The sequence below is a fragment of the Desarmillaria tabescens genome, assembly GCF_030435595.1.
Source record: "Desarmillaria tabescens strain CCBAS 213 chromosome Unknown EV420scaffold_94, whole genome shotgun sequence".
Taxonomy (NCBI): domain Eukaryota; kingdom Fungi; phylum Basidiomycota; class Agaricomycetes; order Agaricales; family Physalacriaceae; genus Desarmillaria; species Desarmillaria tabescens.
The window spans coordinates 15,082-40,973 of NW_026848393.1; the positions used below are offsets into that span (position 1 = coordinate 15,082).

At 49.3% G+C, this 25,892-nt stretch overlaps 5 protein-coding genes across 5 annotated transcripts; 2 read left to right on the forward strand and 3 right to left on the reverse strand.

Moving 5' to 3' along the window:
• Positions 1 to 210: 210 nt before the first annotated feature.
• EV420DRAFT_1651284 (uncharacterized protein) lies at positions 211 to 4,604 on the reverse strand (the record flags this gene model as incomplete). Its single annotated transcript, XM_060478533.1, has 13 exons — positions 211 to 604; positions 664 to 882; positions 1,141 to 1,262; positions 1,318 to 1,584; positions 1,632 to 2,163; positions 2,213 to 2,385; positions 2,437 to 2,686; positions 2,735 to 2,747; positions 2,792 to 2,951; positions 3,000 to 3,954; positions 4,034 to 4,151; positions 4,223 to 4,325; positions 4,380 to 4,604. The coding sequence occupies 13 exons, from the start codon at positions 4,602 to 4,604 to the stop codon at positions 211 to 213; spliced, it is 3,531 nt and encodes a 1,176-aa protein (XP_060323016.1).
• A 184-nt stretch (positions 4,605 to 4,788) lies between these two features.
• On the forward strand, positions 4,789 to 7,057 carry EV420DRAFT_1486591 (uncharacterized protein; the record flags this gene model as incomplete). The annotated part of the gene is made up of 8 exons (XM_060470419.1): positions 4,789 to 4,847; positions 4,932 to 4,952; positions 5,000 to 5,210; positions 5,285 to 5,395; positions 5,450 to 5,568; positions 5,706 to 5,846; positions 5,921 to 6,029; positions 6,077 to 7,057. The coding sequence occupies 8 exons, from the start codon at positions 4,789 to 4,791 to the stop codon at positions 7,055 to 7,057; spliced, it is 1,752 nt and encodes a 583-aa protein (XP_060323017.1).
• Positions 7,058 to 10,217: 3,160 nt separating this feature from the next.
• On the reverse strand, positions 10,218 to 11,887 carry EV420DRAFT_1735961 (aldehyde dehydrogenase; the record flags this gene model as incomplete). The annotated part of the gene is made up of 8 exons (XM_060480022.1): positions 10,218 to 10,297; positions 10,360 to 10,398; positions 10,461 to 10,520; positions 10,570 to 10,990; positions 11,051 to 11,226; positions 11,276 to 11,490; positions 11,593 to 11,729; positions 11,798 to 11,887. 8 exons carry the CDS (start codon positions 11,885 to 11,887, stop codon positions 10,218 to 10,220), a joined length of 1,218 nt encoding a protein of 405 aa, XP_060323018.1.
• A 9,503-nt stretch (positions 11,888 to 21,390) lies between these two features.
• On the reverse strand, positions 21,391 to 23,779 carry EV420DRAFT_1486593 (uncharacterized protein; the record flags this gene model as incomplete). The annotated part of the gene is made up of 11 exons (XM_060470420.1): positions 21,391 to 21,470; positions 21,805 to 21,911; positions 22,066 to 22,235; positions 22,299 to 22,328; positions 22,547 to 22,639; positions 22,830 to 22,949; positions 23,023 to 23,084; positions 23,194 to 23,329; positions 23,500 to 23,551; positions 23,617 to 23,652; positions 23,715 to 23,779. The coding sequence occupies 11 exons, from the start codon at positions 23,777 to 23,779 to the stop codon at positions 21,391 to 21,393; spliced, it is 951 nt and encodes a 316-aa protein (XP_060323019.1).
• A 365-nt stretch (positions 23,780 to 24,144) lies between these two features.
• EV420DRAFT_1486594 (ammonium transporter AmtB-like domain-containing protein) lies at positions 24,145 to 25,271 on the forward strand (the record flags this gene model as incomplete). The annotated part of the gene is made up of 6 exons (XM_060470421.1): positions 24,145 to 24,205; positions 24,264 to 24,405; positions 24,574 to 24,656; positions 24,707 to 24,748; positions 24,815 to 24,919; positions 25,012 to 25,271. 6 exons carry the CDS (start codon positions 24,145 to 24,147, stop codon positions 25,269 to 25,271), a joined length of 693 nt encoding a protein of 230 aa, XP_060323020.1.
• Positions 25,272 to 25,892: the final 621 nt, after the last annotated feature.

A 25,892-nucleotide genomic window follows, 5' to 3' on the forward strand; every position in this document is an offset into this window, starting at 1 on the left:
GGTCATTGAAAAGCAAGGTTGACAATGATCTTATAAGTACTGATCAGACTAAGACCTTTCTGACAATAGCCTGGTCAGGAATACACCAGCAAGGGCACAGCAAGGTAAGCAAATGCCTTTCAGGTTATATCCTTGCAGTAATACATCTTACAGGTTATTCCATGGTAATGTGTTACAATGCCTGGTATATTCCCCGACTATACAAAATGCCTAGAATGTACTAAATCCCAGCTCCTCACGAGGATCCTCTGGTAGATCATCATCATCATCCTCCTCTGGCTCTCCGCATCCACTCTGATCATCCTCATCCTCATCCTCTGCATCTTCCTCCTCTTCCTCTTCCTCCTCTTCTTCCTCCTCTTCTTCCTCCTCTTCCTCATTGTGGTTGTCTCCTTCAGATTCCAAGTCTTCATGGTTATGATCTTCATACAGCTCCGAGTCTTTGCTTCTGCTTTCCCAAACCAGATGATCCTCAACAGACACATCATCAATGACACCAAATGCTTCCTTTACTAAGGTCAATAGCCCTTTTGTTGCCTCCATCGTGCTTCGATGGCCAACTGCACCACCAACATACCGCATAAGCATGTCACAGTCAACAAAGCTAAAGAGAAGGAATATGAGTCTAGCATAATATCATAGCCTCGAGATAAATAGACTCACAAATTTACATAGTATCTTTCATAATCTTCATCATACTCATCTGGACGACATGCAATTGAGGCTCCTGCCAGACACATATCCATTGTTCCCAGTGAAAAAGTTGGAAGAAGATATACTGCATGCAGGACATGCCCAGGATCAATAAAGCCAAAAGCACCATCATCTTCTTCGGCATCAAGGAATCCAACTCGGTGCAATCGTTTTGCTCTAAATCCGGACCTGTACTCATTATCAATTCCATACCATCGAACCCAAAGGAAATCAATTTGTTTTGAGGCACCAGGGTCAGGATCATTCTTGTTTCATACTAGAACATGATAAATCCCGATAACTCGTGCATACCAATAAGGATGAATATCAGACTCCTCCTCTGGTGCGAGCATCATGATGTCAGAGCCAGTTCGAGGATTCACTGTGTCTTGTTCATGGCGCATATCGTAGGAGGTGTAGTTGATTCATAGCACTTTGTGTTGGTACATGTGTTCCCCGACAATGATGATTTGTTGACGGTCAGCAGTCGTGAAGGACTCAGAGGTATGGACAAGGTCTTCAGGTCCCATCCATGCAAGGATATGGTTCTTCAGCTTTGGAACAAAGTCCTAACAATGCCAAGTTTAATTAGAGTGGTTCTAAGTCGAGGTAACTTGAACATACCTTAACAGTGAGGTCATTTTTATCATTGTGAATGAATGTTGCAATATCCACTGGAGAACGGGAAGAGCTGGAAATATAGTAGTGCTCGCTTGGGTCAGTAAAGGGTAATGGCTCCCAATGTTGCCATGGCTTGGATCCTAGAAGCTGGCATTGATGAATTGAGCGTAGACACCTCTGGTGTGACTCGTGAGTGGCAATTTGACCAACAAAGTTGTGCTTGTTCATGCGCCCATAAAGACGCTTGACCCATTTGTGCTCCATCTCGCCCTGTGAAGCATCAGCAAAGGATACACCAGTGACAAAAAGACACATACTCTCTGTGTACTGTAAGAATCAGTCATGCCAAAATTCCAGATGGTCCAGGGATAGTCACCAAGCGCATGTAGCTTGTATGTTGAGAGATTGAACTTCTTCTTGGTTTTAGTTCGCTTTTTTTGCTTTCCTGCAGGCGTTTTACCCTCCTTCTTTGCCTTTGCAAATGCTCTCTCCTCTCGACGAACACGTGCTGCTGCTTCTGTTGGTGTTTCTTCAGTGTTGAAGTTGTTGCAGACTGTATTCGCAAAGTGATGAAGAAGGTGACCCACCTCCTTAGTCACACCACTAAATACCTTGAGACTAGTATCGGTATGCATATGCAGCTTTGCAAACCCATGCCAAGCTCTGAGGATGAACAAAAGATCTTGGACAATCTTATTATCTGCTGATGTCAGGAAGAGGCCCTCAAAACAGGGCAGCGTGCATTGAAGGAGATCTTCAAAGTCATGAGCAGCCATCTGCTTCAACCCTGAGACATCCTTTGTGAACTTGTGGATTGTATAGCATCCAAATTTTGGTACCTGACAGAATCTGCATGAATGTTAGTAAGTATGAAAGTAATATAGAATAGAAATTGTACTGCTCATTCAGTATCTGCACCACATGAGCTCTGATGGCATAGCAAATCCGAATAAGATGGATGAAAAGTGCCTTGAAGATGCCAAGTTCAAATTTGTGCATTAAATCAATGACAAAGAGGATATAAAAATTAAAATCGAGATCTGTATCTTGAAAGAACTCAGAGAAAGCACTCTACAAAGAGTTAGAAATATGTAAAACAACCACAATGCAAGAAAGACATACCCTTGTCAGTATTAAGGAGTCATCCTTTAAAAAGGCATCTACATGAGTGCTATTTATGGCCTTCCCCTTCAAGAATATAGTCCTCTGTGCTTCTTCAACTTGCCAGCACCTTGAATGGCTGTCTACTCGGGCTTTCACAAGTCTTTGTTTCATGTCATTGACTGTTCCCATCTGTTCAACCTCTGACTTCTGAACAAGGCATCTAGGACAGAGACATGTTCCCATGGTTTTAAGGCATGCCATTAAGACCCTGAAAGTAACAGTTAGACTCTGAAAAGATGAGAAAAGGCAAGCGTACTTTTCAGGATAGTCTGCAGAATAGACAAAAAAACAGGGAAACAAATGTCATCCCAACACTGTACCATGAGGCCATGTCGGTATGCCTCCTTAAACTTGTCATCAAGGAGCAAGCACCATACAGCCTGCATCAACTCTCTTTTAAGATGTGTTAACATTGCATTTGATGCTGGCTCCCCAAATTCTGCCTTATATGCGTCTTGAATAATATCCGGCAACTGGCAGATAGAATAAGCAATGCAATGACAAATTGGTAGAAGATGAACCTCTGGCATGTAAACAAAATGGTGTGCTGCATAAGCATCAGGAATTGCGCTGATATACTTTGAGAGAAGTCCGATAAAAAAGTAGCCAGGCCAGAGCGATGCATCTCCAAAGTTGGTGAGGTGAGTTGAATCAGAATAAACCATGATTGGAACAACAACATTCTCCAATGGGCCTTGGGGCTTCGAAGATTGTGTTGGACCCAGAATGGAAGTCGAAGAATCAGATGGTGCTGATGATGAGGAGCGAGAGGAGCTTGGCATCATTGATGAATCTACAGACATCCTACCCGAGGACAACCTTTGATCTGATGGGTGCAAAGCTGGTGTAGGAGTATGAGAATCGACTGCATCAACAGGGCTGGCATCAGGCAGAGATGCCATCTCTGCATCCAGCTCAGCCTGGGCTTTGCGGACCTTCTCCTCCATCTCAAGGTATATGGGTGAGGTATATGCCTCACCGTAAATTCTCTCCGCTGGTGAATCCTTGTCCGGCCGCCACATCTCTTTGAAACCCTTGAGGTGATATCCTGATGCTGAAGGATCCTGGAATGCACTCGCGAGCACCTCAGTAAGCGAGCGGTGCCATACACCATTGATCTCGATAACTGGTGCATTGGCCTCAGACTCCCAAGCAAAGTCCTTCTGTGGAAGGGAAATCTGCATGCTATCCTGCCTCCACACATCGCTACTAAAAGCATCAGGCTTATCAAGACATCGGGCTTCTCTAGCAGCACTAAAATCCTTGCAATGCCCAATGCAAAAACCAGGCTGCAGTATAACATCATATACAAGCCTGTCAAGATCTTCCAGGGTCTTCTTATCTGAGTCGTAATACCATTTGAGTAGGCGGAAGATGGTAGGATTGGAAAATGGAGCCCAAGTGTTTGAAGACGATGGATTTCCAGGCCCAAAGACAGAGTGCAGGGGGCGAGACTGGTTTGCTGTTGGATTGTTGCTGTGAGTGTTCTTTGGAATATATGTTGGCCATTCAGTATACTCGCGATATACCCCAAAGATGTTGGGCTCAGTTATACGTGTTGTAGGTGTGAGAGGTCATCGTGGAGGTGGAGAGGGAGATTGTGGGAATACATCTGGTGGCGGAGTGGGGGTCCATTGGTGCATAGGTCATGACAAAAGGTTGAGCTGCGAGTACTGTCCCATTCATATAGGACCCATGTCAGTCGGTATCAGGTCATGAAGACGTTGAGGAATTCGGAGAGTACATCGTGGATGACCACTAGGGACTTCATTGTTCTCCAGAGGAAGCAAATCGATTTGTGATGGTGCTAGTGGAACATCTGTGTCTATATCTAACATGGAAACATCCTAGAAAATTACTGAGTATAAGCACAGAAATACTAGGTGCCAAATACTACTCACCTCATCCATGGGTTGTCTACTGGATTCTCCTCCCCCTTTGTCTTCATCTCTCCTCTCCTTTTTCTTCTTGGTCTTGTCAAGCTTCACATGAAGTCCTTTGATGCCTTGCAAAAGGATGTTGTCCGCTTTTTTCTTGTTTTTGCACTGGTGATTGTGTTGGGTGATTGAGCGAGAGTTGTTGTTCTTCAGAATTGTCTTGCAAGCTGGACATTTGAATGGTGCCATCTACTAGTAGAGGGAGAGACAGAGAGATGAGCAGCTGTGAAGAGCAGAGTGAGCGCAAGAGGGAAGAACGAACCAGCTTTGGACCAGCCCGAATGTTTTTGCGTCAATCACATGATCACAATGTGTTGACCTTTCATACTCTGAGTCTGTTTCCTTCCTTCCACCATCACTTCACTACTATGGCATGTCGTTCATGCTCTACATGCTCCACTGCCTCTACTGCTGGCTGCCGCATGTCTCTTTGTCAGTCTGGCTCATCTCGTGCGACACAGCCTCCTCAGCACAGCACTTCTCATCAAGCTGAGCATGCCAGCAAATCGTTGTCAGGCTGAAAGAAAAAGATAAAAAGTATGCATAAAATTTTCTTGGCTATCCTGCATTGACATATGCTCAAGGCCGAGTGTCGATGAAATTGTCAAGCAAGCTGGTCGATGGTTCTCAAGAGCTGTCAACCCATTCATAAACGTCAAGAACACCATTGTAGTTGGCATGAATGGTAGCAATGAAGTTGGTGCTGATGAAGAGGAGGAAGCTAGGGATAAAGAAGAGGATAATGAAGAGGCCACTGTTGACAAGAGAAATGAGGAGAGCTTGAACACTCCATATGTTCCATTTCTATCTGCATATATGCAGATCTGATGTTATATTCCAGTACAATTGATATAGATTTGTGCTCCAAGCTTTGCTTTGAGGTGTTCTCCTCGTCAAAGGACCAAGATTTTGTTAGCATGTGCTGTCTTTTAGTTGAATCTGAAAATGACCTGCCAATGTTAAACAAATTAATCAAAGGAGTACGTATATATGCTCTCTTACATTCTGGGCTTTAATTCCCCTCAATCATCTAGATGCAGGCTGCGAGCAACAGTGCATGCTCTGACAACACAGGCAAAGTACTACCCAATATACTCAAACTCCTTAAACAAGACCGCAATCACAGTTTCAAGAAGCCAGAGCCTGTCGACAAGTGCGAGTTTGGTTTCAACCATGAAGATATAGCTCGATTCCTGATTTCCATTGACGACAAGCAGAAGTTTGATGCAGACCCGGCCACATACTGACTCCTTCCTTTCTTGCAGATGTCACTGATCTTGTTCTTTGTAGTTACATGGAAGCTGTCCAGAATGGAGAGATCAGCAATGAGTGGTGGTGCCTACCACTTTTCCTATTTGATAAGGATCTCATTAAACAGGATGACAGGATGATCCAACAGCGGGTCTCTTCTGTGGCTACGTTCTTGTTCGTGTAAGTTCATCACTTATCTTTTCTTTCTACCAAAGCTAACTGGAACAATAATTTTTTTGTCATATCTTTCTCAGTAGCAGTCTTCCTGAATGCCAGGGTAAAACAAATGGCTGTGATACTGTGGCAACAAGGCATGCGATGACCACTGTTACTGGTCATCACATTGTGTACACTGCTACTCAGGTACTTCTAATTCCTCTATCTGTCCTGGCCTTGATGTCACTGTTTAGGCTCGTTACTGCATGGGAACTGTCGAGAAATGGCAGCAATTTGATGGTGGTTTTGACTTGTGGCGGTTTTTTTGGTCGATTGTGGATTTCTTTGAGGGTGCTGATAAGGATGACAATGCGGAGGAGATCTTAGCCTGGTGGAACAAGTACATGCTTGCTTTCTTTCAGAAATGGTCTAACATTGGTTTGTACAGGGAGGTTTTTTCAATGCGAAATGCTGTAAAGCGAGAGGAGAAGTCATCTGCACCACCGCCAACAAGCCATTATGCAATCATTCAGGAAGAACGTCGTCAAGTGAAGAAGGCCTGTGAAGAAGCAAAGACCCATGAAGAAGCAAAGGAGCTCAAAGCTCGTCAAGCACAACAACCCAGTGAGATCAACATTCGAGAGCCCCAGCAATGTTCTGCAGCACCTCCCCAGCAATCTCGCTCCAGGTCCCATCAACATTCCATGCCTTCTCAAAGCTCTCCCTCCCGGTCATCTGAACATGCCATGCTGCCTCCTCAACAACACCATCGTTCTTGGTCCTCTGGACATGCTATGCCCCCTCAACAACACTCTCGCTCACACTCTCATCAATGTTCACGAGACCAAACTCCTGAGGAAGAAATTTGTCCCATTGTGACTCACCCTAGTTCTGACAGTCAGACCGATCACTCCAGCTCTCGAGATCGTTCTGTAGTATTGCATTATGCATCCTCTGACTCGGATTCTCCACCTTCCCATGTGTCCCTCCTGTGTCTTCAGCACCATCGAGGAAGTCCATCACAATTAGATGAACCCAAGTCTCCTATAGTGACCCACCATGCTGACCATTACTCTCGATCACCTTCAAGAGAGAGCTCGAATCGAGAGCACCAAAATGCTCCCCCAGTCTTGGAAACTGTTCCTCGCCAATTGAAGAACAGACATCATATTCATTCAGATGATAAGGCAGAGCAACAGGAACCACCGAAGAAGAGGAAGAAGAATTGGAAATGATGTCTGTGATGTTGCATGGTTTGCAACGTCGTATGGTTCGTGTCTTCCTTTGCTATTACTTGCTTAGATGCTTTCAATTGTAGATTAGACTTGTATGGGATTGATGTTTCATAGAATGAATTGTTTTGTACAATGATAAATGTATATGTATTCCAGAATATGCTAGTACATGCTTGAGGAATTCAACTGAGGTATACATGTACACACCATGATTGGTAAGGGTCACCAGGCTCAACCAGAGCCACCTCACCAGGAAGGCCTTGCAAGGGTTGGCCAAGGAAAGGCATATTTGTGACCAGGCCCCGGTCACAAACTGCACTCCCTGATTGAGCTTGATCAGGGCTGCCTCGCAGGCCAATGTCTACCTATGTGGGTAAGTGCAGGTGATCGCTCATTGGTGCTGGCCAATGACTGGCCAGGTTCATACACTTTTGGTGATGTGCTTTCTGACACCAACCCAAAGGTTACGCTTAGTGCTTGCCTTCACCCATGGCCCATAATAGCTTCGCGCTTACAGGCTTTATATATCGGTAATTGCCCCACACTTACTGGCTATTTCCCTCAGTAATTGCTTCACGCTTACTGATTTCCTTTATTTCACAAACTGGACCTCTCAGGTCTCCTCACGAACCCTCACTGGAATCCATTATATTCCCTAATGATGTACATCATTTCTAATTAATCATACCTCACTTCGATCATCACTCCTCGCCTTGTGCTCGCATCTCTGGATTTCGGCAGATCCATAACACTTAGTCTTTCTTGGCAAAAACAATCTGATGTTTGTGTACAGCGAAGATGTCCTTTGACTCGGAGCGCCTCTGGGATGGATATGCATAAGAGCTAACAAGCATACAGTGAGTGCCTGCAGTCACTATCCCAGAAAGTGCCGCTCTCATCGAAACTTTTTCTCTTAGTACATATGCCCCTCACCCCCACCTTGCACATGCTACATTCCATAGACAAGCACCTGCCACCAGGAAGAAATGTTACTGATGTGTCCTATATCCCCTCCCTTCAAAAACCACATTCTGTCGATGCTACATTTGGCAGGACATGGACTCATGAACATCACCTCTCGAGGTTTCCTTCCCACTACAACATGAGTCCTCCTGTCCGCATGTCATCCTCTGATGAACCACACATTCCCTTTGCATTTTGACGGCCCCGTTGGACTGGATGCACGAAGCTTTCTTGCATCTGTAATTTCCCTTCCTGACTCAGATTTCCGCGGCATTGATGTGTTTGGTAACGGCGAGTGACAAAAGGCTAGTGAATGGATATGAACACCACAACACCAAAACCCTCTACTACTCTACACTAATCACCAATATTATTGAGTTCGGGTGTTTCGAGTACAATAGAAGCACTCTGCAGACTTCAACAAATCAGGGAAGGGTTGTTTAAAGATGTATATTTGGTACTAGTGAGCTACACCAGATGTAATACTCATGCTAGCGGGGTTTTAAGACACGATTGGATGAATAGTGACTTGGGTTGAGCAACTGCGCCCGGTCTAACTCTGATACTTCGAAACTAGTGGCACTCTGGGCCAAATACTGAGTCTCACAAGCGGTCTACACTTGACTAGCGGCACCCTAGGCTCGACTAGTGGCACTCTTGGCCTAAGAACAAATACTTTAACTAACTTCGAAACACTCTGAGTCACTCCAAGACGGAATAGTAACTTTAAGACACTTCAATTCGTTCAATACTATAGGTGACTAAGCGACTAGTAGACACTTCGTCGAGGTTAAGCACAAAAGCCTTTAATTGGGGCACTAGAATACTGACTAGTAGGTCACAATCATGGGGATGGCTTGCCTGGCATGCGAGGCCACCCCTTCTACTACTTATATACTACAGAGACAGGTACAGAATAAATATAAATAGATTCTTTAGGGATAATATTGGTAAGGATATCTTGGCTAGTCACGAATTATGGTGAACAATCATGCAATAGTCAGCCTAGCCTGTTCTTTCTGTCGGATAGCGGGTTGAGGGACTCCGCTATTGGGTTGTTTCAGCACCCTTTGCCCAGCAGTGCTCCACTAGTGACACGGCTATATGAATAGTCGGGTAACTGTGCCTGTAGCAACTGCTCAATCATGATCGGGGCACAGCCCGGCTATACTAGTGCCGATCATATGAGATCTGTATCACACTAGCCGGATCTGGGCTAAGGGTTATGCCTTTACTGGTTCATTTCTAAGTCCTTTCAGAAGTGCTTGCATGACTAGTCATCCTGACTTAGGCGTTCATGCCCAGATCAGTCCACTAGCGACTGAATGGTCAAGATCTGTGTGGGTTCTTACTTCTTGTTTGGGCGCTAGCAGCTGTATTCTTTACTAGTGACCATATTTTACTAAGTCATACTAGCTTTGGAGGTGCTAGTCCGGTCAGCTGGTAGGGCCGACCCACTAGTGGTATCATTCCTAAGTCCTGACTCGACTAGTAGCATGCTAACTTGACTATCAGTCTGAAGTCTCAACTATAGCCCTTGATATACGACTAGTATAGGATAGACCTGCAACAGTATTGTTATAAAATCGCAATATCTAGGTGTGAACACATAGACAGCATATCAGCATGTTTGGGATGTTTTCAGGGTTGGCTGACAAGGTTGTTTTTAGGTATCTGAAAACTTTTCCGGTACGCAACGCTTTATTGCATTTAGACAGCCTGGCCCTGATGTGTGAAATCATTGCTTCCATAATTTCTTAGACTAACGAGGGGGGTCTAATAGCTACTGAGATGTTGACTGCTGGTAGAACACAACATTTTGTTTTCTTCCTTGCCACTCCAGAGAGTGACTTGGTGGCATGTCATCTGCATTGATGCTGATTTATCATCCATCTTACTGTGTCCCGGAAATGGATGAATGGAGATGTTCAATCCCAATTTATTTCAAAGATGTATTAGGATTAAGATACAGATACTAAGTCCTATATCAATGGCAGCAGCACGAACACCTCCATGCATCCATTCACATTCTTCTCAATGATTCCCCCCTCAGCTGAACTGTCCGGAAGATGTACCTCCAACCCCATGCTCTTCACCACCTCTGTCGCCTCCTTCGAATAGGGTGGGTAGAATACCTCTAGGTGGGGTTCCATCCTATGCATGAGTGTTAATACAAAAAAAGGAAGAGTGAGGGTGCTCACAACTTGGAGGTGGGAACGTCAATTTGGGAATGGATGTTGGAGAATTCTTCCATGCATGCTTTGTTGCTGCATCCAGCTGTGAATCATCTGCATCAGATTCCACCTTTATAAGAAAGAAAGAAAGAAAGGAGAACATACAGCCAGATTCACCGATGCCACCATATGGTAATTCATACACTGCAAAGTGACCCAGTTAATGAGTCCACCAATTTAAAAAGCAGGATAAGGAGCGTCCTTACCAGCCATCTGCAAGAATGTGCAATTACACATGAGGCTGCCACTCCTCATGCATTTCCTCACTAAACGCAACACATCAGCTGAACCCAGCTACAGCAAAAATAAACATACCCATCTCTTTGATACCCCCATCCTCTGAAAACATGTACACCACCAATGGTGTTCCTGATACCCTGCCCACTATCTGAATGGCTTCCTCCCAATTGCGAACTTTGAGGATGGGTAATATTGGCCCGAAGATCTCTTCGCTCATCAGTGGGTCATCTTCCTGCACACCCGTCACCATGGTTAAGTCCATCTGGAGAGTCGTGGTGTCGGTGTGCCCACCTAGGATGACACAACCTTTCATGTTGGATAGCAGTGTGGTGAGGTGGGTGAAGTGGGTGGAGGAGGATATTCGGGAGAGTGTGAGTCGGTGTGAGTCAGAGGGGAAGAATGAGGTATATGCATGGTGGAAGGATTCGATTATGCATGTGAGGATGGAGGGGTCATTTTGGGTGGGTATGAGGAGGTAGTCTGGGGATACATAAGTCTGGGTGGGGCGTTTGCATTAACAAAAATAGAATACGTGGTTATAGTAATGGGGTACTACCTGCCTGAAGTTGTGGCTTTTCCCAAATAAGATCCTTTTCGCTGCCAGGTCCAAGTCCGTGGAGGGGTCTAGGAGTATGGGACATTTCCCACCTAGTTCAAGGGTTGTCCATGTCAGGTGTGCAGTGGCTTTTTGTGCTATGTGGCATGTGATTCTGGTGGATCCTGTATAGAAGACTTATACACGTTGGCGTATGCATCTATGAGACTGAGTGAAAAAGCTTACTGTGGTCCCATTTGAGGTCTAAGAGTGCTGTAGTCTCCTCCACACCTCCCTGGGTGACCCTACATGCTCTCTGATCCAGGTATTGTGGTACGAGGTCCCCTAGGAGCTTCGAGCAACTTGGTGCTAGCTCGGATGGTTTAAGGACCCAACAGCACCCTGCAGCGAGCACGCCGATGATGGGCATCATTGCGAGGAAGAATGGGAAGTTCCATGGTCTTTATTCAATCAATATGCATTAAGGAAGAGAAGGAGAAAGGCCTGCATATGAGATGATCAATCCAACACCTCTTGGTTCTCTCCGAGTTCTAGGCCTCCACATGCGGAATAGGTCTTCCTCAACATCAATGTTGTGTTTGGAAGCCCAGTGTGGGAGGTCTCTAGCAGCTTTCAGAGAGCACTCTATGGCCAGGTTTATTTCAGTGAAGTATGCTTCAAGGGTTGGTCGGCCTAAATCCTATTTCAGCTGGTTAGTTATATGGGTTGGTGAGAGGGAGAGATAGAAGGGTACCTCATGGATGTTACGATTATTCTTTTCTTTTTCTTTTTCTTTTTCTTTTCCTTTCCTTTTCTTTTCTTTTCTTCAGTCAGCCGGATTACGCGACGCGCGATCATCACGGACTGACTGCGCAGTAGTATTTTTAGAATACTCACGTGTATTTAAGTAGAGCCTTAGCTGGACTGAACCCCAGCTTCGGCTAAGGTTTATTCTACCTAACATCGAACTCCGTTCTTCGTGACTAAGTGTCCCATCGACTTGTGTCGCCTTTGACTTGCTGAGCGTCGTCTACCGAAGTGCGAGTAGCGACCTTAGCACGATCTAAGTCGATTAGAGTTAGTGGCTAACATTTAGCCGAAGCTCGTTCTACGTTGCTCAGCGTCACTTCCGAGAAAGAGCGCTGCCCAACTTCTTTTCGAGAAATTACCTTGCTTGACCAGAGAGGTCATCGCCTACGTTCGTGTGGACAACCCGGTGCTTGTCAACGTATAGCGAGTGGACCAACGGAAAAGCACTTACCTCAACCATTCATCCGATACACTACATCGTTGCGCTAGCCTTGTGGCTAATACCCCCTCGGCTACTCCTTCTGTTGCTAGTAACCCGGTTGATTGTTGAATCCATCTTCTACGACGACCTACTCCTTGCAGTCTTCTTGACTGTATACTTAACTTTTCTCCTAATCGCGCTCGGAATACCGGCAGTGTTGCTAGCAAGTTTGCTGGTCGCCCTGTACTCGCTATATCCCCGCCTCGTTTAGGAACCACGTATCCCAACACGAAACCCTTTATACTCGCCCTTCAGCTCGCCTCTATTCTAACAGTCTTGCTGTTAATAGTAACGAGCACCCCTCCCGACGAGACCTGCGATATCACGTTAATGAACGGCTCTAATTACGAGACCGACCTTAGCTTGATCATCGCTCTTCTCATTGTTCTCACCATCCTTGCGGTATACCAGCTTGCATGGTCAATCGTCGACCTGCGCAAAGGATAGATCCTTACACGGATGCCCTGGTCCGACGCCATTCCTGCAATCTTCGCAACTTTTATCGCCTTTTTCTTGTCCATTTCTTTATACTACACACTCCGCTGTTGCCGACAGCAGAGAAGGGTTCGACCTCAGCTTCCCTTCCACTACGTGCCCAGCGTACCCGCATACCCCCCGCAGGTGATAGATATCCCCGCGGCTTCACAGCAAACACTACCAGTTCCAGAAACCCCTCGGCTAGAGCTACACTCTCTCTATGGAGAGTCCCTCTACGGATCGTCGCGACCCAGCTCGCGATCCTCAGAGTCGAGCACCGACTCCTACAGAAGCGCCACCGACGAGTCAACCGACTCCGTCGACATCACCGATACCGGGCGCGTACTCTTCGACAGAGGAGACTCGCCCCTACCAGGTCTCTTCGACCAGCCTTCAGTCGAAGGCGAGTCAAGCCCCGACAGAAGCCGAGGACAAGGCACCAGGCATCTGGTCGCGGGCGAAGAAAGCCCTGACACCGAGTGGGAAGGGGACGAGCTCACCGAGTGGGAAAGAACCCGCCTCGACGACCTCCTCGACGACATCTACCCGAACACGGAGGAGGATGCAACCTATACCGGAGACAACTGGTCCGGAAGGTCGTCCACCAAGTGGGTTGAGGCCCAGTGGGGAGACTCCGACCTCGGAGCAGAGCGCCGAAGGTTTATACAGAGGCAAAAGGACGACTACGACGCCGATGCAGGAGAGCTTGGCCTCGGAGCCTCCGCGGCTTCCACCAGTACAGCTCACTCACAGTCTCTTCCAAGGGCCTGGCCAACCAATAGAGGCCCTCCAGTCGGCTGGCATCCCAGCACCAGCTGGGTCTACGCCGACAACGGGGAAGAGACTGCTGTGGCCCGAGAGCAGACCAGACGAGAGTCCGACCCGATCCCTGAAAGGGCCGAGACACCAACGCTCCCTACCCCCGTCCCCTCGAACGAGCCGACGAGTGGGGAGCTTTGGAGCGAGTTCCCAGACCTCGACGCCGAGGAACTTGGGACAGTTACCGCCGCCGAGCGCGTCGCCGGAGTCTCCGACTGGGAACCGTCCATCGCGTCGAGAGCCTTCGCCGACCCAGTCCCTCTCTCACAGCGTCCGTGGCCGCTCCTCTATCACACGTACGTCGAGTCCCTCCGACTCACTCGAGCTGCCCGGGAGTCCCCAGAAATCCAGGCCCGCATGGACAGAGGCCGAGCGCACGATGCACGCATCAGACGCGCCGAGGAGGACGCCCTCTACGGGCCCGATGGATTCTGGGACTTACCCGTTGAGCCCGACGCCACTCCCGCCGAAATCGATAACCGGATACGAGCCGCTGCCGTTCGCTACACCGGATACGCCCGGAGGGCAGGAGCCGACCTCGAGGCCAGAGCACGAGCATGGAGAGTCTACCAGGAGGAGATCTCCAATGAGGACTCCGACATCGGAAGGTGGAGGAGAAACAAGGAAATTGACCGACTCGCCCGAGAGAGGAAGAACGCGAAGGATGCCGAGCCGACCTCCGAACCCGGCCCTGGAACCGACGGTAATGGCGGCGGTCAGGCAGGTCCTTCTTCAGGGTCCCACGCCTAGGCCCGGGATTTTCGAGTTACTACCCTGGCATGGACTGTATGAAATCATGATGGAAGACATGGAGAAAGACCCGCAGTGGCTCTTCTCCGAAGCAGGAGAAGACTACCGTCACGCCAAGGGAATGGGTGACGTGTACCTAATGAGGAACATCCTCGAAGTAGAGACCTGGCACCGGGCGGCCATCGTCTGGAACCTGGTCAACCCCAATGCGCCGCAGCGGGGGTGTGAGCCCTATAGGCGGCCTCAACCAATGCCTCACCCGACGGACCCGTCGGACTTCTTCCCCGAAGGCTTCTTCGGAGGAGCCGGAGAAGACGACGACGATATGGACGACCCAGGCGCTGGGCCGTCGCGCACTGACAAGGGGAAGGGGTCTACGGTACCCCCATTCCCGCCAAAGCAGCCACCGTACCCGGGACCCGCGGGGTATCCCCCTCCCGGGGAGAATCGAAACTTACGGTCGGTCTCCCGACCACCCAAGCCGCCGGTACCGCCTCACGTGCCGTCGCCACCAGATCCAATTCCTCCCTGGCAACTTGCGCCGGGAGCCGTCAATAACCCGTGGAACGATGTCAAACCCAAGCTGGTAACTCAGCCCGAGTACTTCACCGGGGTTTCCTCCAATATTACACGATTCCTACACCACTGCGAGGTCTATTTCGCGGTATTCCCTATGTACTACACCGTGAATGATCAGGGGCACAACCCCTATCGCATCACGTTCGCGACGGGGTACTTACGGGGGGATGCGCAGCAGTGGTGGGTCGATCAATACTACCGGTACCGCGACCCACAGGGTCATTGGAGATTCCCCACCTGGGAGGAATTCTCGCACGACCTTACGCAAGAATTCCGAGAAGTCGCGGAGCTGACGATATGGAAAGCGGAATGGAAGAAGATTCGACAGGCGGACTTCAAATCCGCAGTCAAATTCTTCGCGAAGTTCGAACGGCTGGCTCACAAATGCGAAGAGTTCGGTGACGAGAAGCAGATGTTCGAAGCAGTAGAAGCGGCGATAAGGCCGACGGTGCGGAATACGGTTATGCATGGGGACAACGAGCGCCCCACAACCTACGCACAATGGAAGGCGCGCGTCTTGAGGATAGACGCCAATTACCGATACGGAGTAGCCCAAGGACTGGGCAGTAAGTCCTCCTCGAACCAAGGCGGTTCGAGTCGAGGCAATCAATCGAAGAGAAGCGGTTCCGGTGGCGATAAGAAGGACGCCACGGGGACAACGTACGGTGGAGCAGGGCAGCCAATGGAGATCGACAAGCTGCGGTCCGACAAGCGGTGCTTCAAATGCGGAAACACGGGGTGGAATCCAAAGCACAAATGCCCTGACGATAAGTCCAAGTGGCTTCCCGTCAAACTTCCACCCCGCAAGAAACCCAACGTCGCCCGCCTCCGCCAACTACTCGAAGAAGCCGTGAAAGAGGAGAATGGGAAGGACACGAAGATCGAGGAGGTAAAGGAAGAGAAGAAGTCGTCAAAAGACGAGCCGGCGTCGAAATAAGCGATTCGACGGCGTCGGCAAAGGACTTAATTTCTATTGGTACGCGCTCCTGTAATTCTAGTCGGACTCATACTACGTATGTAGGTACCCCATATGAACAATATACCAACTTTTTCGCTGCGTTACCTATCGAAGAAACTAAGAAAACCGAATCGCCAATCACCGATGGCGTAGGAGGGGATTACCGCCGCTCGTCGCGGTCTGCGACTAGCACTGAACCCCTAGGGGCCGTCCAAGCTCAGGAACCCCCGGCCGACCGTACAGGGAAAGTCCCTCGAGGGCAGAGCCCCCTAGGTCGTGTCTCGACTGCACCCTTGACGAAGGGAGGTCAGCCCGGAGTGGGAGAAAGGCCGCCAGTCCAACCTGCGGGGCCTGCGTCTCCGCCTGTGGAGGCGTCTGTTCCCGTAGGACGCGTCGGAAATGCAGCTGAGGCCGTGAACTCGGAGGATCACCTGCACTCAGTAGCCAAGGGACACCCGAGGAACAACGGTGTAGACCCTACGGGCGAGCCAATACGTGTGCGTCCGCGAAGGACAACCCGAAGTACCGCCGGGTCTAGGAAGAGCAATAAGCAAGGATCGACTGTAGAGGTTACAACGCCGCGCACAAGCGCCCGAGGCCAGGGCCGAAGAAAGGGCAGAGCGCCCTCCTCTACCGACTCGTCGGAAGGTGACCAAATGCCACCGAGGGGCCTTCCCGACCGGCCCGGCGACCAACTGCCGCGCACGAGTACAAGACCCCAGGTATCCGTGGAAGAAGTGGAAGACGAAGAAGCCCACCTACGGTCCGACATACCGGTCGTAACCCCGAGGAGGCCCTTGTCTCCCGCCGTGTCTCTAACCGCGAATACCAACGACCAGAAGGTATTTGCGGCGATGTATTACGAGCCCCACGGCATCCTGTGGACCCGTCGGGCCTTGCGGATTGCTCGGGGAGATGCGGCAGCTCGCGCCGTTCTCAACGGATGGGTACACCCGCGACGACGCGAGGAAGTAACGGACCAACTATGTCATCAACTAGAGGAGCAGACGGAAACGGCGGCTCAGGCCAGAGAGCGGTGGCAATGGATGGAAGATTTACAGAAGCCACCCATGTACATACGAGGAAGGAAGGGGCGGAACGTCTCAATAAAAGTACAGTTGGAAACACTCGATACTCGGGAAGTACACGCGGTGTCCGCCCTAGTCGACAGTGGCGCCACCGGAAGCTCAATCGATCGCGCCTGGGCCCAGGCCCACGATCTCAACCTAAAGAAAGCGGCCCGACCCGTCCCGGTCTACAATGCCGACGGCACCCGTAACAAAGGAGGAGATATAACCGAGTATGCCGAAGTACGGCTACGGATAGGAGACCACGTGGAACGGATAGAACTGGCCGTGGTTGACCTCGGCTCCACCCCCTTGTTCCTGGGGCATGATTGGCTACAACGTCATAACCCGCTCATTGATTGGGACACCGGGGCAGTTACATTGGCTCGGTGTACGTGCAGGAAGATTCCCTTTTCCCTGCCCGACACCGACCCGTCAGCACGATGGGACGAATACGAGGAAGGAGACACCATTCTAGTAGTCGATTTCGAAGAAGCATTCCATGTCAGGGCTATGGGAACTAGGGCCAACGAGCTAGCCGCCCAAGCCAACGCTAAAAAGGACGCCAAGTCATTTGAGGAAATAGTACCCGAGGAGTACCGGGACTTCAAAGATATCTTCGACAAGGAGAACTTCGATGAACTCCCCCCTCGTAAACCCTGGGATCATGCCATTGAGCTAATCCCTAACGCTAACGCCAATCTCGACTGTAAAGTCTATCCGCTCAACCCGGTGGAACAGGAGGAACTAGACAAGTTCCTGGATGAGAACTTAGCCACCGGGCGCATCCAGGCCTCGAAGTCTCCGATGGCCTCCCCCTTCTTCTTCGTCAAGAAGAAGGACGGGAAGTTGCGACCCGTCCAAGACTACCGAAAGCTTAATGAGATGACCATCAAGAACCGTTATCCATTACCGCTTATCGGGGAGCTCATGGACCGACTGAAGAAGGCCAAATACTTTACCAAACTGGACGTCCGGTGGGGCTACAATAACGTGCGGATCAAGAAAGGAGACGAGTGGAAGGCCGCCTTCCGGACCAATCGCGGACTCTATGAGCCCCTCGTCATGTTCTTCGGGCTCACCAACTCTCCGGCTACCTTCCAGTGGATGATGAACGACATCTTCAAGGACCTCATCACCGCTGGGGAGGTATCGGTATATCTGGACGACATCCTCATTGCCTCCAAAACCAAGGCGGAGCATAAGAGGGTTGTACGAAAAGTTCTCCAGATATTACGGGAAAACCACTTGTTCCTCAAGGCGGAGAAGTGCGAGTTTGAAGTTGAAGAGACGGAGTATTTGGGAGTGATCATAAGCGAAGGAAAGATCCGTATGGATCCCGTCAAGATCGCGGGCCTATTGGACTGGCCGACTCCTCATAGGAAACAAGAGTTGCAATCCTTCCTCGGGTTCTGTAACTTCTATCGGCGGTTCATTCGTGACTACAGCAAGCACGTTCGACCATTAACAATGCTTACAGGGAAGCAGGAGTGGACGTGGGGGGAGGCCCAGCAGAAAGCATTTGAGAAACTCAAGGAGTTGTTCCGAGAAGACGTAGTCCTGGCCATCCCCCTCGATCAGGGGCGGTTCCGGGTAGAGGCAGACTCAAGCGAGGGAGCAGTAGGAGCTGTACTTTCGCAATGGCAAGATGAGAAATGGCGACCCGTCGCGTTTCTATCCAAGGCTCTCTCAGTCACCGAGCGCAATTACGAAATCTACGATAAAGAGCTCCTCGCTATCATGATCGCCCTCGAAGAATGGCGCCAATACCTCATGGGGGCCCGAGAGGATTTCGAGATCTGGACTGATCATTCGAACCTCCAGTACTTCCGCAAACCCCAGAAACTCAACCGACGACAAGCCCGTTGGGTAACGGAGTTGGCGGAGTACCAGTTCAGTTTACACCATAAGCCCGGAGCTCAAAACCGTAAGGCCGACCTCCTATCCAGGAGGGCGGATCACGACCAAGGGAAGGAGGATAACCGAGACGTGGTGGTCCTAAAAGCGGAACACTTTAGGGCCCTAGTAATGCCGACCATGGAGGACTTACACGAGAGGATCAAGGCGGCAACGCATGACCCCCGCCACTGGGACAAAGGCATTTCGGACTCCCTCAACCATGAAAAGGGCGTCTCCCGAGAACAAGACATGTTGTGGTACGACGGACGCATTTACGTACCGGTGGATCGAGACCTCCGAGGGCAGATTATCGCCCTCAAGCATGACCACGTAACGGCTGGGCACCCCGGGATTGAGAAGACCAAAGAGTTGGTACTTCGCGATTACTGGTGGCCCCGGATGCGTCGAGACATAGAAGCCTATGTAAAAGGGTGCGACGTCTGCCAGCGAACGAAAGCCGACCGTCGCCCGAGACGGGCCCCCCTGCATCCTAACGAAATACCCGCACGCCCGTGGACCCACATTTCGGTCGACATGATCACCAAACTCCCAAACTCCAAAGGCTATGACTCCATTCTCGTTATCGTCGACCGATTTTCCAAAGCAATCATCCCTATTGCCTGCACCGAAGAGCTCACGTCCCTCGGATTCGCTAAAATCCTGAGAGACTACGTCTACGTACCCTACGGTGTAATGCCTGAGAAGGTGATCTCCGACCGAGGGTCCGTTTTTGTCTCCAAATTTATGAAGGAATTCTACCGACTACTCCATGTCGAGGGGAACCCTTCTACAGCCTACCACCCGCAGACAGACGGCCAAACCGAAAGGGTAAACCAGGAGATTGAAAAATACCTCAAGATGTTTGTCAACGACAGACAAGACGATTGGAGCGAATGGTTGCCGTTGGCAGCCTTCACTCACAACAATCGTCAACACTCAGCGACGGGGTACTCCCCCTATCGAGTCATCTTCGGAAGAGACGGAGAGGTCATCAAGACTCCTCAACGAGCAACGGCCGTTCCGGCCGCAGGGAGATTGGTGGAGGAGATCGAGAAAGCACAAGGCGAGGCCAGAAAGTCATTAGAAAAGGCGGCGGAGTCCATGAAAAAGGCCTACGACAAACGAAGGAACGTCGCAGTGGAATATCAAGTGGGAGATAAGGTGTGGCTCGATTCGACCAACCTTCATCTCCCTCGGCCGACTAAGAAGCTCGGGGACCGTCGTGTTGGCCCCTTCGCCATCACGGGCAAAAAGGGGGCCTCCGCTTATGAGTTGAAGCTGCCGACAAAATGGAAGATCCACAACCGCTTCAACGAATCGCTCTTGACCCCCTATATTGCTCCAACCTTCCCTAATCAGCCGCGACCCGAACGGCCCCCTCCTGAGTTGATTGACGACGAAGAAGAATACGAGATAGAGGAAATCGTCGAACAGCGAGACAAGGTTATTGGTCGTGGACGCACCCGCCGCGAAATAACCGAGTACCTGGTGAAGTGGAGAGGATATCCAAAGGAGGAGAACTCCTGGGTAAAACGTTCGGACATGGCGAACGCGGAAGAACTCGTCGACGAGTACGAGGCCCACCTTCAAAGGATCCAGTGGGAAGTGGACAAAAATGGAAGGACGGTCGGAAGGGACAACAAGATACCCCCAGAAGCTAAGACACCCTACCACGACCCGGACACTCCATGCGTCACGGACGTGGAAACTGTCTTTTCCTCCGAATGTACAAACCCAAGGCATTCGGATATGCAATCTTCAATAGAGATGCGAGAGGTAACGGCAGAAGAGGCGGACGGAGTACCCATAGTGGAAGGAGCTTCAACAGATAACGACTCCGATGTAGATCTCCTACAACGAGTCACGGAAAATTGGGACAAGAACGAAGATGATGACAACGATGATGAAGATGACGACGAATGGTCTTATTATTCGGAATCGCGATTCTCTTCCTCCCAGAGAACATCCACGGACTCCTCCGGAACGGAGGGGTCCTAAGTCAATACTTATGGTGTAGAAGGGGATTTCCACCGCTCCCTTACGAGCATTGAACCCTTAGGGATCGAGGATCCCGACAGACAGTTGAGGCCTAACCGGCGCAAGGTGGCTCAGGAAGTTTAGGGACCTGAGTCCAGGGGGAGAGAGGGTCTGAGGCCGAACCCAACGCAGTGACTCTTTTCTGGGGTAGCGGAGGTCCAATCAATCCTGTTTTAAAGCAGAAGGGAGCCCCTCAACTCGCTTGTGTGGAAGGAAGGAGACATATTCTCATTCGGGACGAATGAGTCTTAAGGAGGGGGTAATGTTACGATTATTCTTTTCTTTTTCTTTTTCTTTTTCTTTTCCTTTCCTTTTCTTTTCTTTTCTTCAGTCAGCCGGATTACGCGACGCGCGATCATCACGGACTGACTGCGCAGTAGTATTTTTAGAATACTCACGTGTATTTAAGTAGAGCCTTAGCTGGACTGAACCCCAGCTTCGGCTAAGGTTTATTCTACCTAACATCGAACTCCGTTCTTCGTGACTAAGTGTCCCATCGACTTGTGTCGCCTTTGACTTGCTGAGCGTCGTCTACCGAAGTGCGAGTAGCGACCTTAGCACGATCTAAGTCGATTAGAGTTAGTGGCTAACAATGGAGAGCTGCTACAAATGCTTCATGGTTCTCCTGGAATATCCTAGTGAGTTGGAGGAGCTGGTGTTGGCACCATGTGATCAGGAGGGTGAGTTGGGAGGAGAATGTTTCATGGAGTGTATGGTGGGTTGACAAGGGGGTTGGTTTATAGGATGATTTTAGAGGGGGGAGGCATACTTGTTTAATCTCTTCGAGTGAGGCGTAGGTAGTCATTAAGGGGAGGTTGAAAGGGTTGTACCAGAGGTGTATTTATGAAATGAATTTTGGTGACACAGCCACCATGATGGGATGGCGGCCTTTTCATACCTGCATTGGCGAAAGAACACACTGGGGGGAGATGGGTAGCGCTGTTTGGTTTAGGTAAATAGATCGATGGGTTACTGCCTTGGATGATCGATGATGGAGGAACATGTCTAGAAGCGAAGTAAGATAATGTATGAGTGCACACAAATATGCACCCACACCACTGAAATGAAGATCAATTATCAATCATGTGTCTCCATCTTCAAGTGTATTACTATGTTCTTCCTCCAGGTGTCCAAGCATGCCAACTCTGAGAAGGTATACACTGGCATAGATTGATGCTGATGATGTTGTTCTTCTCCAAGGGTAAGTGCATCAGCCACCTCTTCTGTGGCCAGTGAAACTGAGCATGCTGCTTGTCCTTCCTGGTAAAACCGAGAACACCCCCGTTCGCTGATAAGAAGGTACATCCTTGACCCGGGACTGGGACCTGGCTAGATGATGATCAATCAAAGCAATTCCAAAACACGAGGATATCGATAGGGAGAACCACTGACTTTCTTCACCCTTGAGTCCCAGTCAAAAGTCTATAGACGTGGGTGGACAGCCATTGATATTCAATGATTTACCCATGGATGTCAACAGACATCCAAAAATGGGCCTTTTTGTAGCCTTTGCATTGATGTGTATTGTTGTTCATGGACCCGTACTGATGCTCATCTGTGTACCTCTCCAGACATCCACATACGTATATATACATTTCATGCACTACGATACATCATGCATACAACACTTCCTGTCTGACCACCTGTCCCCACATTGCTGCTGCAGTGTTCCATCCACCACTCGCGTGCGTGATTTGTCGACACTCAATGGAACATAGATTGAAGGCCTCGAACTGAGGAGTCATTCTGATAATGAAGATAGTCAATATGAGAAAAAGAGACTGAACAGAGGCATACCATGCTTAGAATGTGAGTAGGAAAGGGTTTCTGCAGCTTGTGATGAGCACAACTGTGTGCATCCTCAAAAATGAAAGAAAGAGATCAGTATCATGATATGGGACACTGAAGAGGCTGATATCATACCTGGAGCATTGAAGCTAAGGCAGGGAGCCACCGGGTGCAAGGAGCGGGTACCAAAGTCGTGTTTGAGTCATGTAGCGATGGCGGCAAGTCCAAGGGAGGGACATTTGGAATGTAACATGTCTGTACTGCAAAAAATGCGAAAATGTGGCAGCTTATACATGAATTGAATGACAGCGACTCACCTAGGACGCACCAGCAGTGTTTCATGTGCTACTTGCTTCATATCCCTCCATACCCTCCATATATGTGCCCAAACTGAGAAAGTGGTGACCTAAACTACAATTCAGTATGTAGATAATCGTTCTAGGATGGATGGTAAGATGGACAATACCGACAGAAACAGAATGGGCATTGGGCAACATACCATTCGGTCCATTCCCAGTGATGAAGGCAGCATGCTTTTGCTGGCCTATGATAGCAGAAACCACACATATGCTCAAGTACTGCTTGACATGGAAGGTGAAACGAGGGCACAGAGACAGTAAGAGGCAATACGATGCCTACAGCAGCAGCGGCAGTGATGGTAAGAGGGAAGATAGGAAGCATGGGAATCCTGACTTCAACTTGGGAAACTTCGCTCCCAGCTACCAACAGCAACACCATGCAAACTGCTGTGACATAGCTGTAGTGAACTTGCATAACCAAATATCCAGGAACATCACAAACAGACCAGAGTTACAATTACTGCGAGTTGGTTCACGTATGTATGCTTCTTTCTCATTCTATTTATGGTACATTGTTGATGAACATCAATGGACATATATAGGTAGATAAAAAGTCGACACACATCTCTACCCATCGCCTGATGTCTCCAGACTTTTGACTGGGGTTGAAGGACTGAGTATCGTATGGTATGTTTGTTAATGATGCTGAGTCACTACCTACTAATATGTAGTGTTAGGCTGAATATGCCCTCCTTTCGATCGATTCCCTGTTCCAGATGAAGTCATTCGTGACCATGCAAATATCCATATTGAGCGACCAGGCGATTTATTGAGTGATCCTCATGTTGTTGTATGTACTACTCCAGTATTTCTCAGCCCCACCAATGCTGACCATGTTCGAGCTAGTTTGGCATCCTACCCTCAATCCAAACATGCATGTCTTAGAGCATGATGTGCACTGCTGTTTGTTCATGGGACCCTTACTCTGAGAGTCGACTGCGGTAATGTGGATGGTACCCCTATACTTTGTGTACATGGTAGGATGAAGATGAGGATATGGCACTGATGGAAATCCGTGGTGGTAGACGGCATTGGGGAAGATGTAGGGGAGTGGCTGCGCTAGTCTGTCTCACTGTCGTGTCCTTCCAAGTATGTCTCACTTCCATACTCTCCCGTTTAGTGAAACAGGGAGCGCATTCATCGGAGACCTCAGTATGTCCCCAACATTCTCCCTTATCAACCCTCCTTCTCACCCCTCCTCTCCCCACAGAATACTTCAGCCTAAAAGGCGTCTTCTCTGCCCCCTCAATGGGCTCCACCTGCCTCCCGGCCCTCATCTTCTGCCCCTACCAACTCATGTTCACTGCTGCCACACCCATGATTGCACTTGGTGCCCTTGCTGAACATGGAAGGTGAGCCCCCATCCCCATATTCATCTTCCTATGGTCGACATTGGTGTATGACCCCATTGCGTGCTGGACATGGTCTGCAAATGGGTGGTCATTCATGTTGGGAGGGCTGGATTTTGCCGGTGGGACACCGGTACATATCTCCTCAGGGATGGCGGCATTGGTGATTAGTGTGTATCTTGGGAAGAGGAAGGGGTGGGGAACAGAGAGGGTTATGTATAAGCCACATAATGCAACGTATGTTGTGCTTAGAGGTGAGTTCTCAGGTTTGATTTTTGGTATGGTCGATCTGATGGTGATGCAGTTGTGTTTCTGTGGTTTGGATGGTTTGGATTCAACGGCGGGAGTGCGCTTAGTGCTAACCTCTGAGCTGCACATGTGTGTATCATGACGAACTTGGCTATGAGCATAGGTGGCCTCACTTGGATGCTGTGGGACTACTGCCTTGAGCGAAAATGGTCTGTCATTGGGTTCTGCTCTGGTGCTATTGCTGGTTTAGTCGCCATTACACTCACGTGTGGGTTTGTCAGAGCATGCGAGTCATCCTTTCCCCTTCCCCCTCCCACCACTCACACACTGCACCACTCCCTAGCCCATCACTACATTCAGCTGGGGTACAGCTTGCAGATAGTGTTACGGGTGTTGCGTATACGTTTGTGGTGACTAGTGTTATATTGTGGGTTATGCATTGGATCTCGGGGTGTCAGTTACATGGCTCGGAGGAGGCAGAGGTGAGCAGGCTGGATGAGTGGGATATGGGAGAGTTTGCATATGATTATGTTGGGTTTGAGAAGGGGAGTGATACTGATAGTGTGAGTGGCAGTTTGGGGGAGAAGGGGGTTGAGGTGAGTGCGGTACCGGCGTATTAGCTGGGAGTTTGGAGTATAGTTATTCCTCTCATTTGGACTTTCCCTGAGAATAAAATACTGCGTCATAGAATATGAATGCAGCTCTACTATTAATTATTAACCCTTGCATGTAGCTTGCATAACTGAGGATCCCTAATCAAGCATTAGCTTGATGAATGATATCATTCAGACAGGAAGAATCCTACCCATCCTCCTCTTCGTACTCCTCACATAGCATCTCCCAAATTGCCTTCTCCAACATCCTCAGCACCATATCCTCATCTTCATTCCCATCTCCCCCCATCATCTGTATCATTTCTCTCCTCCTTGACATCACCATTGAAGATGTTTGCTGTTGGAGTGGCACCAGAGGAATCGATCTTATGTTCATGTGGCATGTGGGTAGGAAGAAAACAAGTCCTCCTGTCGATCCCATCTCATGGAACTAGTAGCCAAGAATGTGTGAGGAGCATTAAAAAGCAGGGAGGGAGGTGTACATCAATATTGAGGTGTCATTCCAGGATGTACCCCACCAAAAGAGGTCTATGCTCATCAGGAACAAGATATGGGCCTCTGAAAATGAGCGAGTGCAATGCAAGGACAATTATTCCTTGAGTTCTGACTGGAACAGGATGGTGGGCA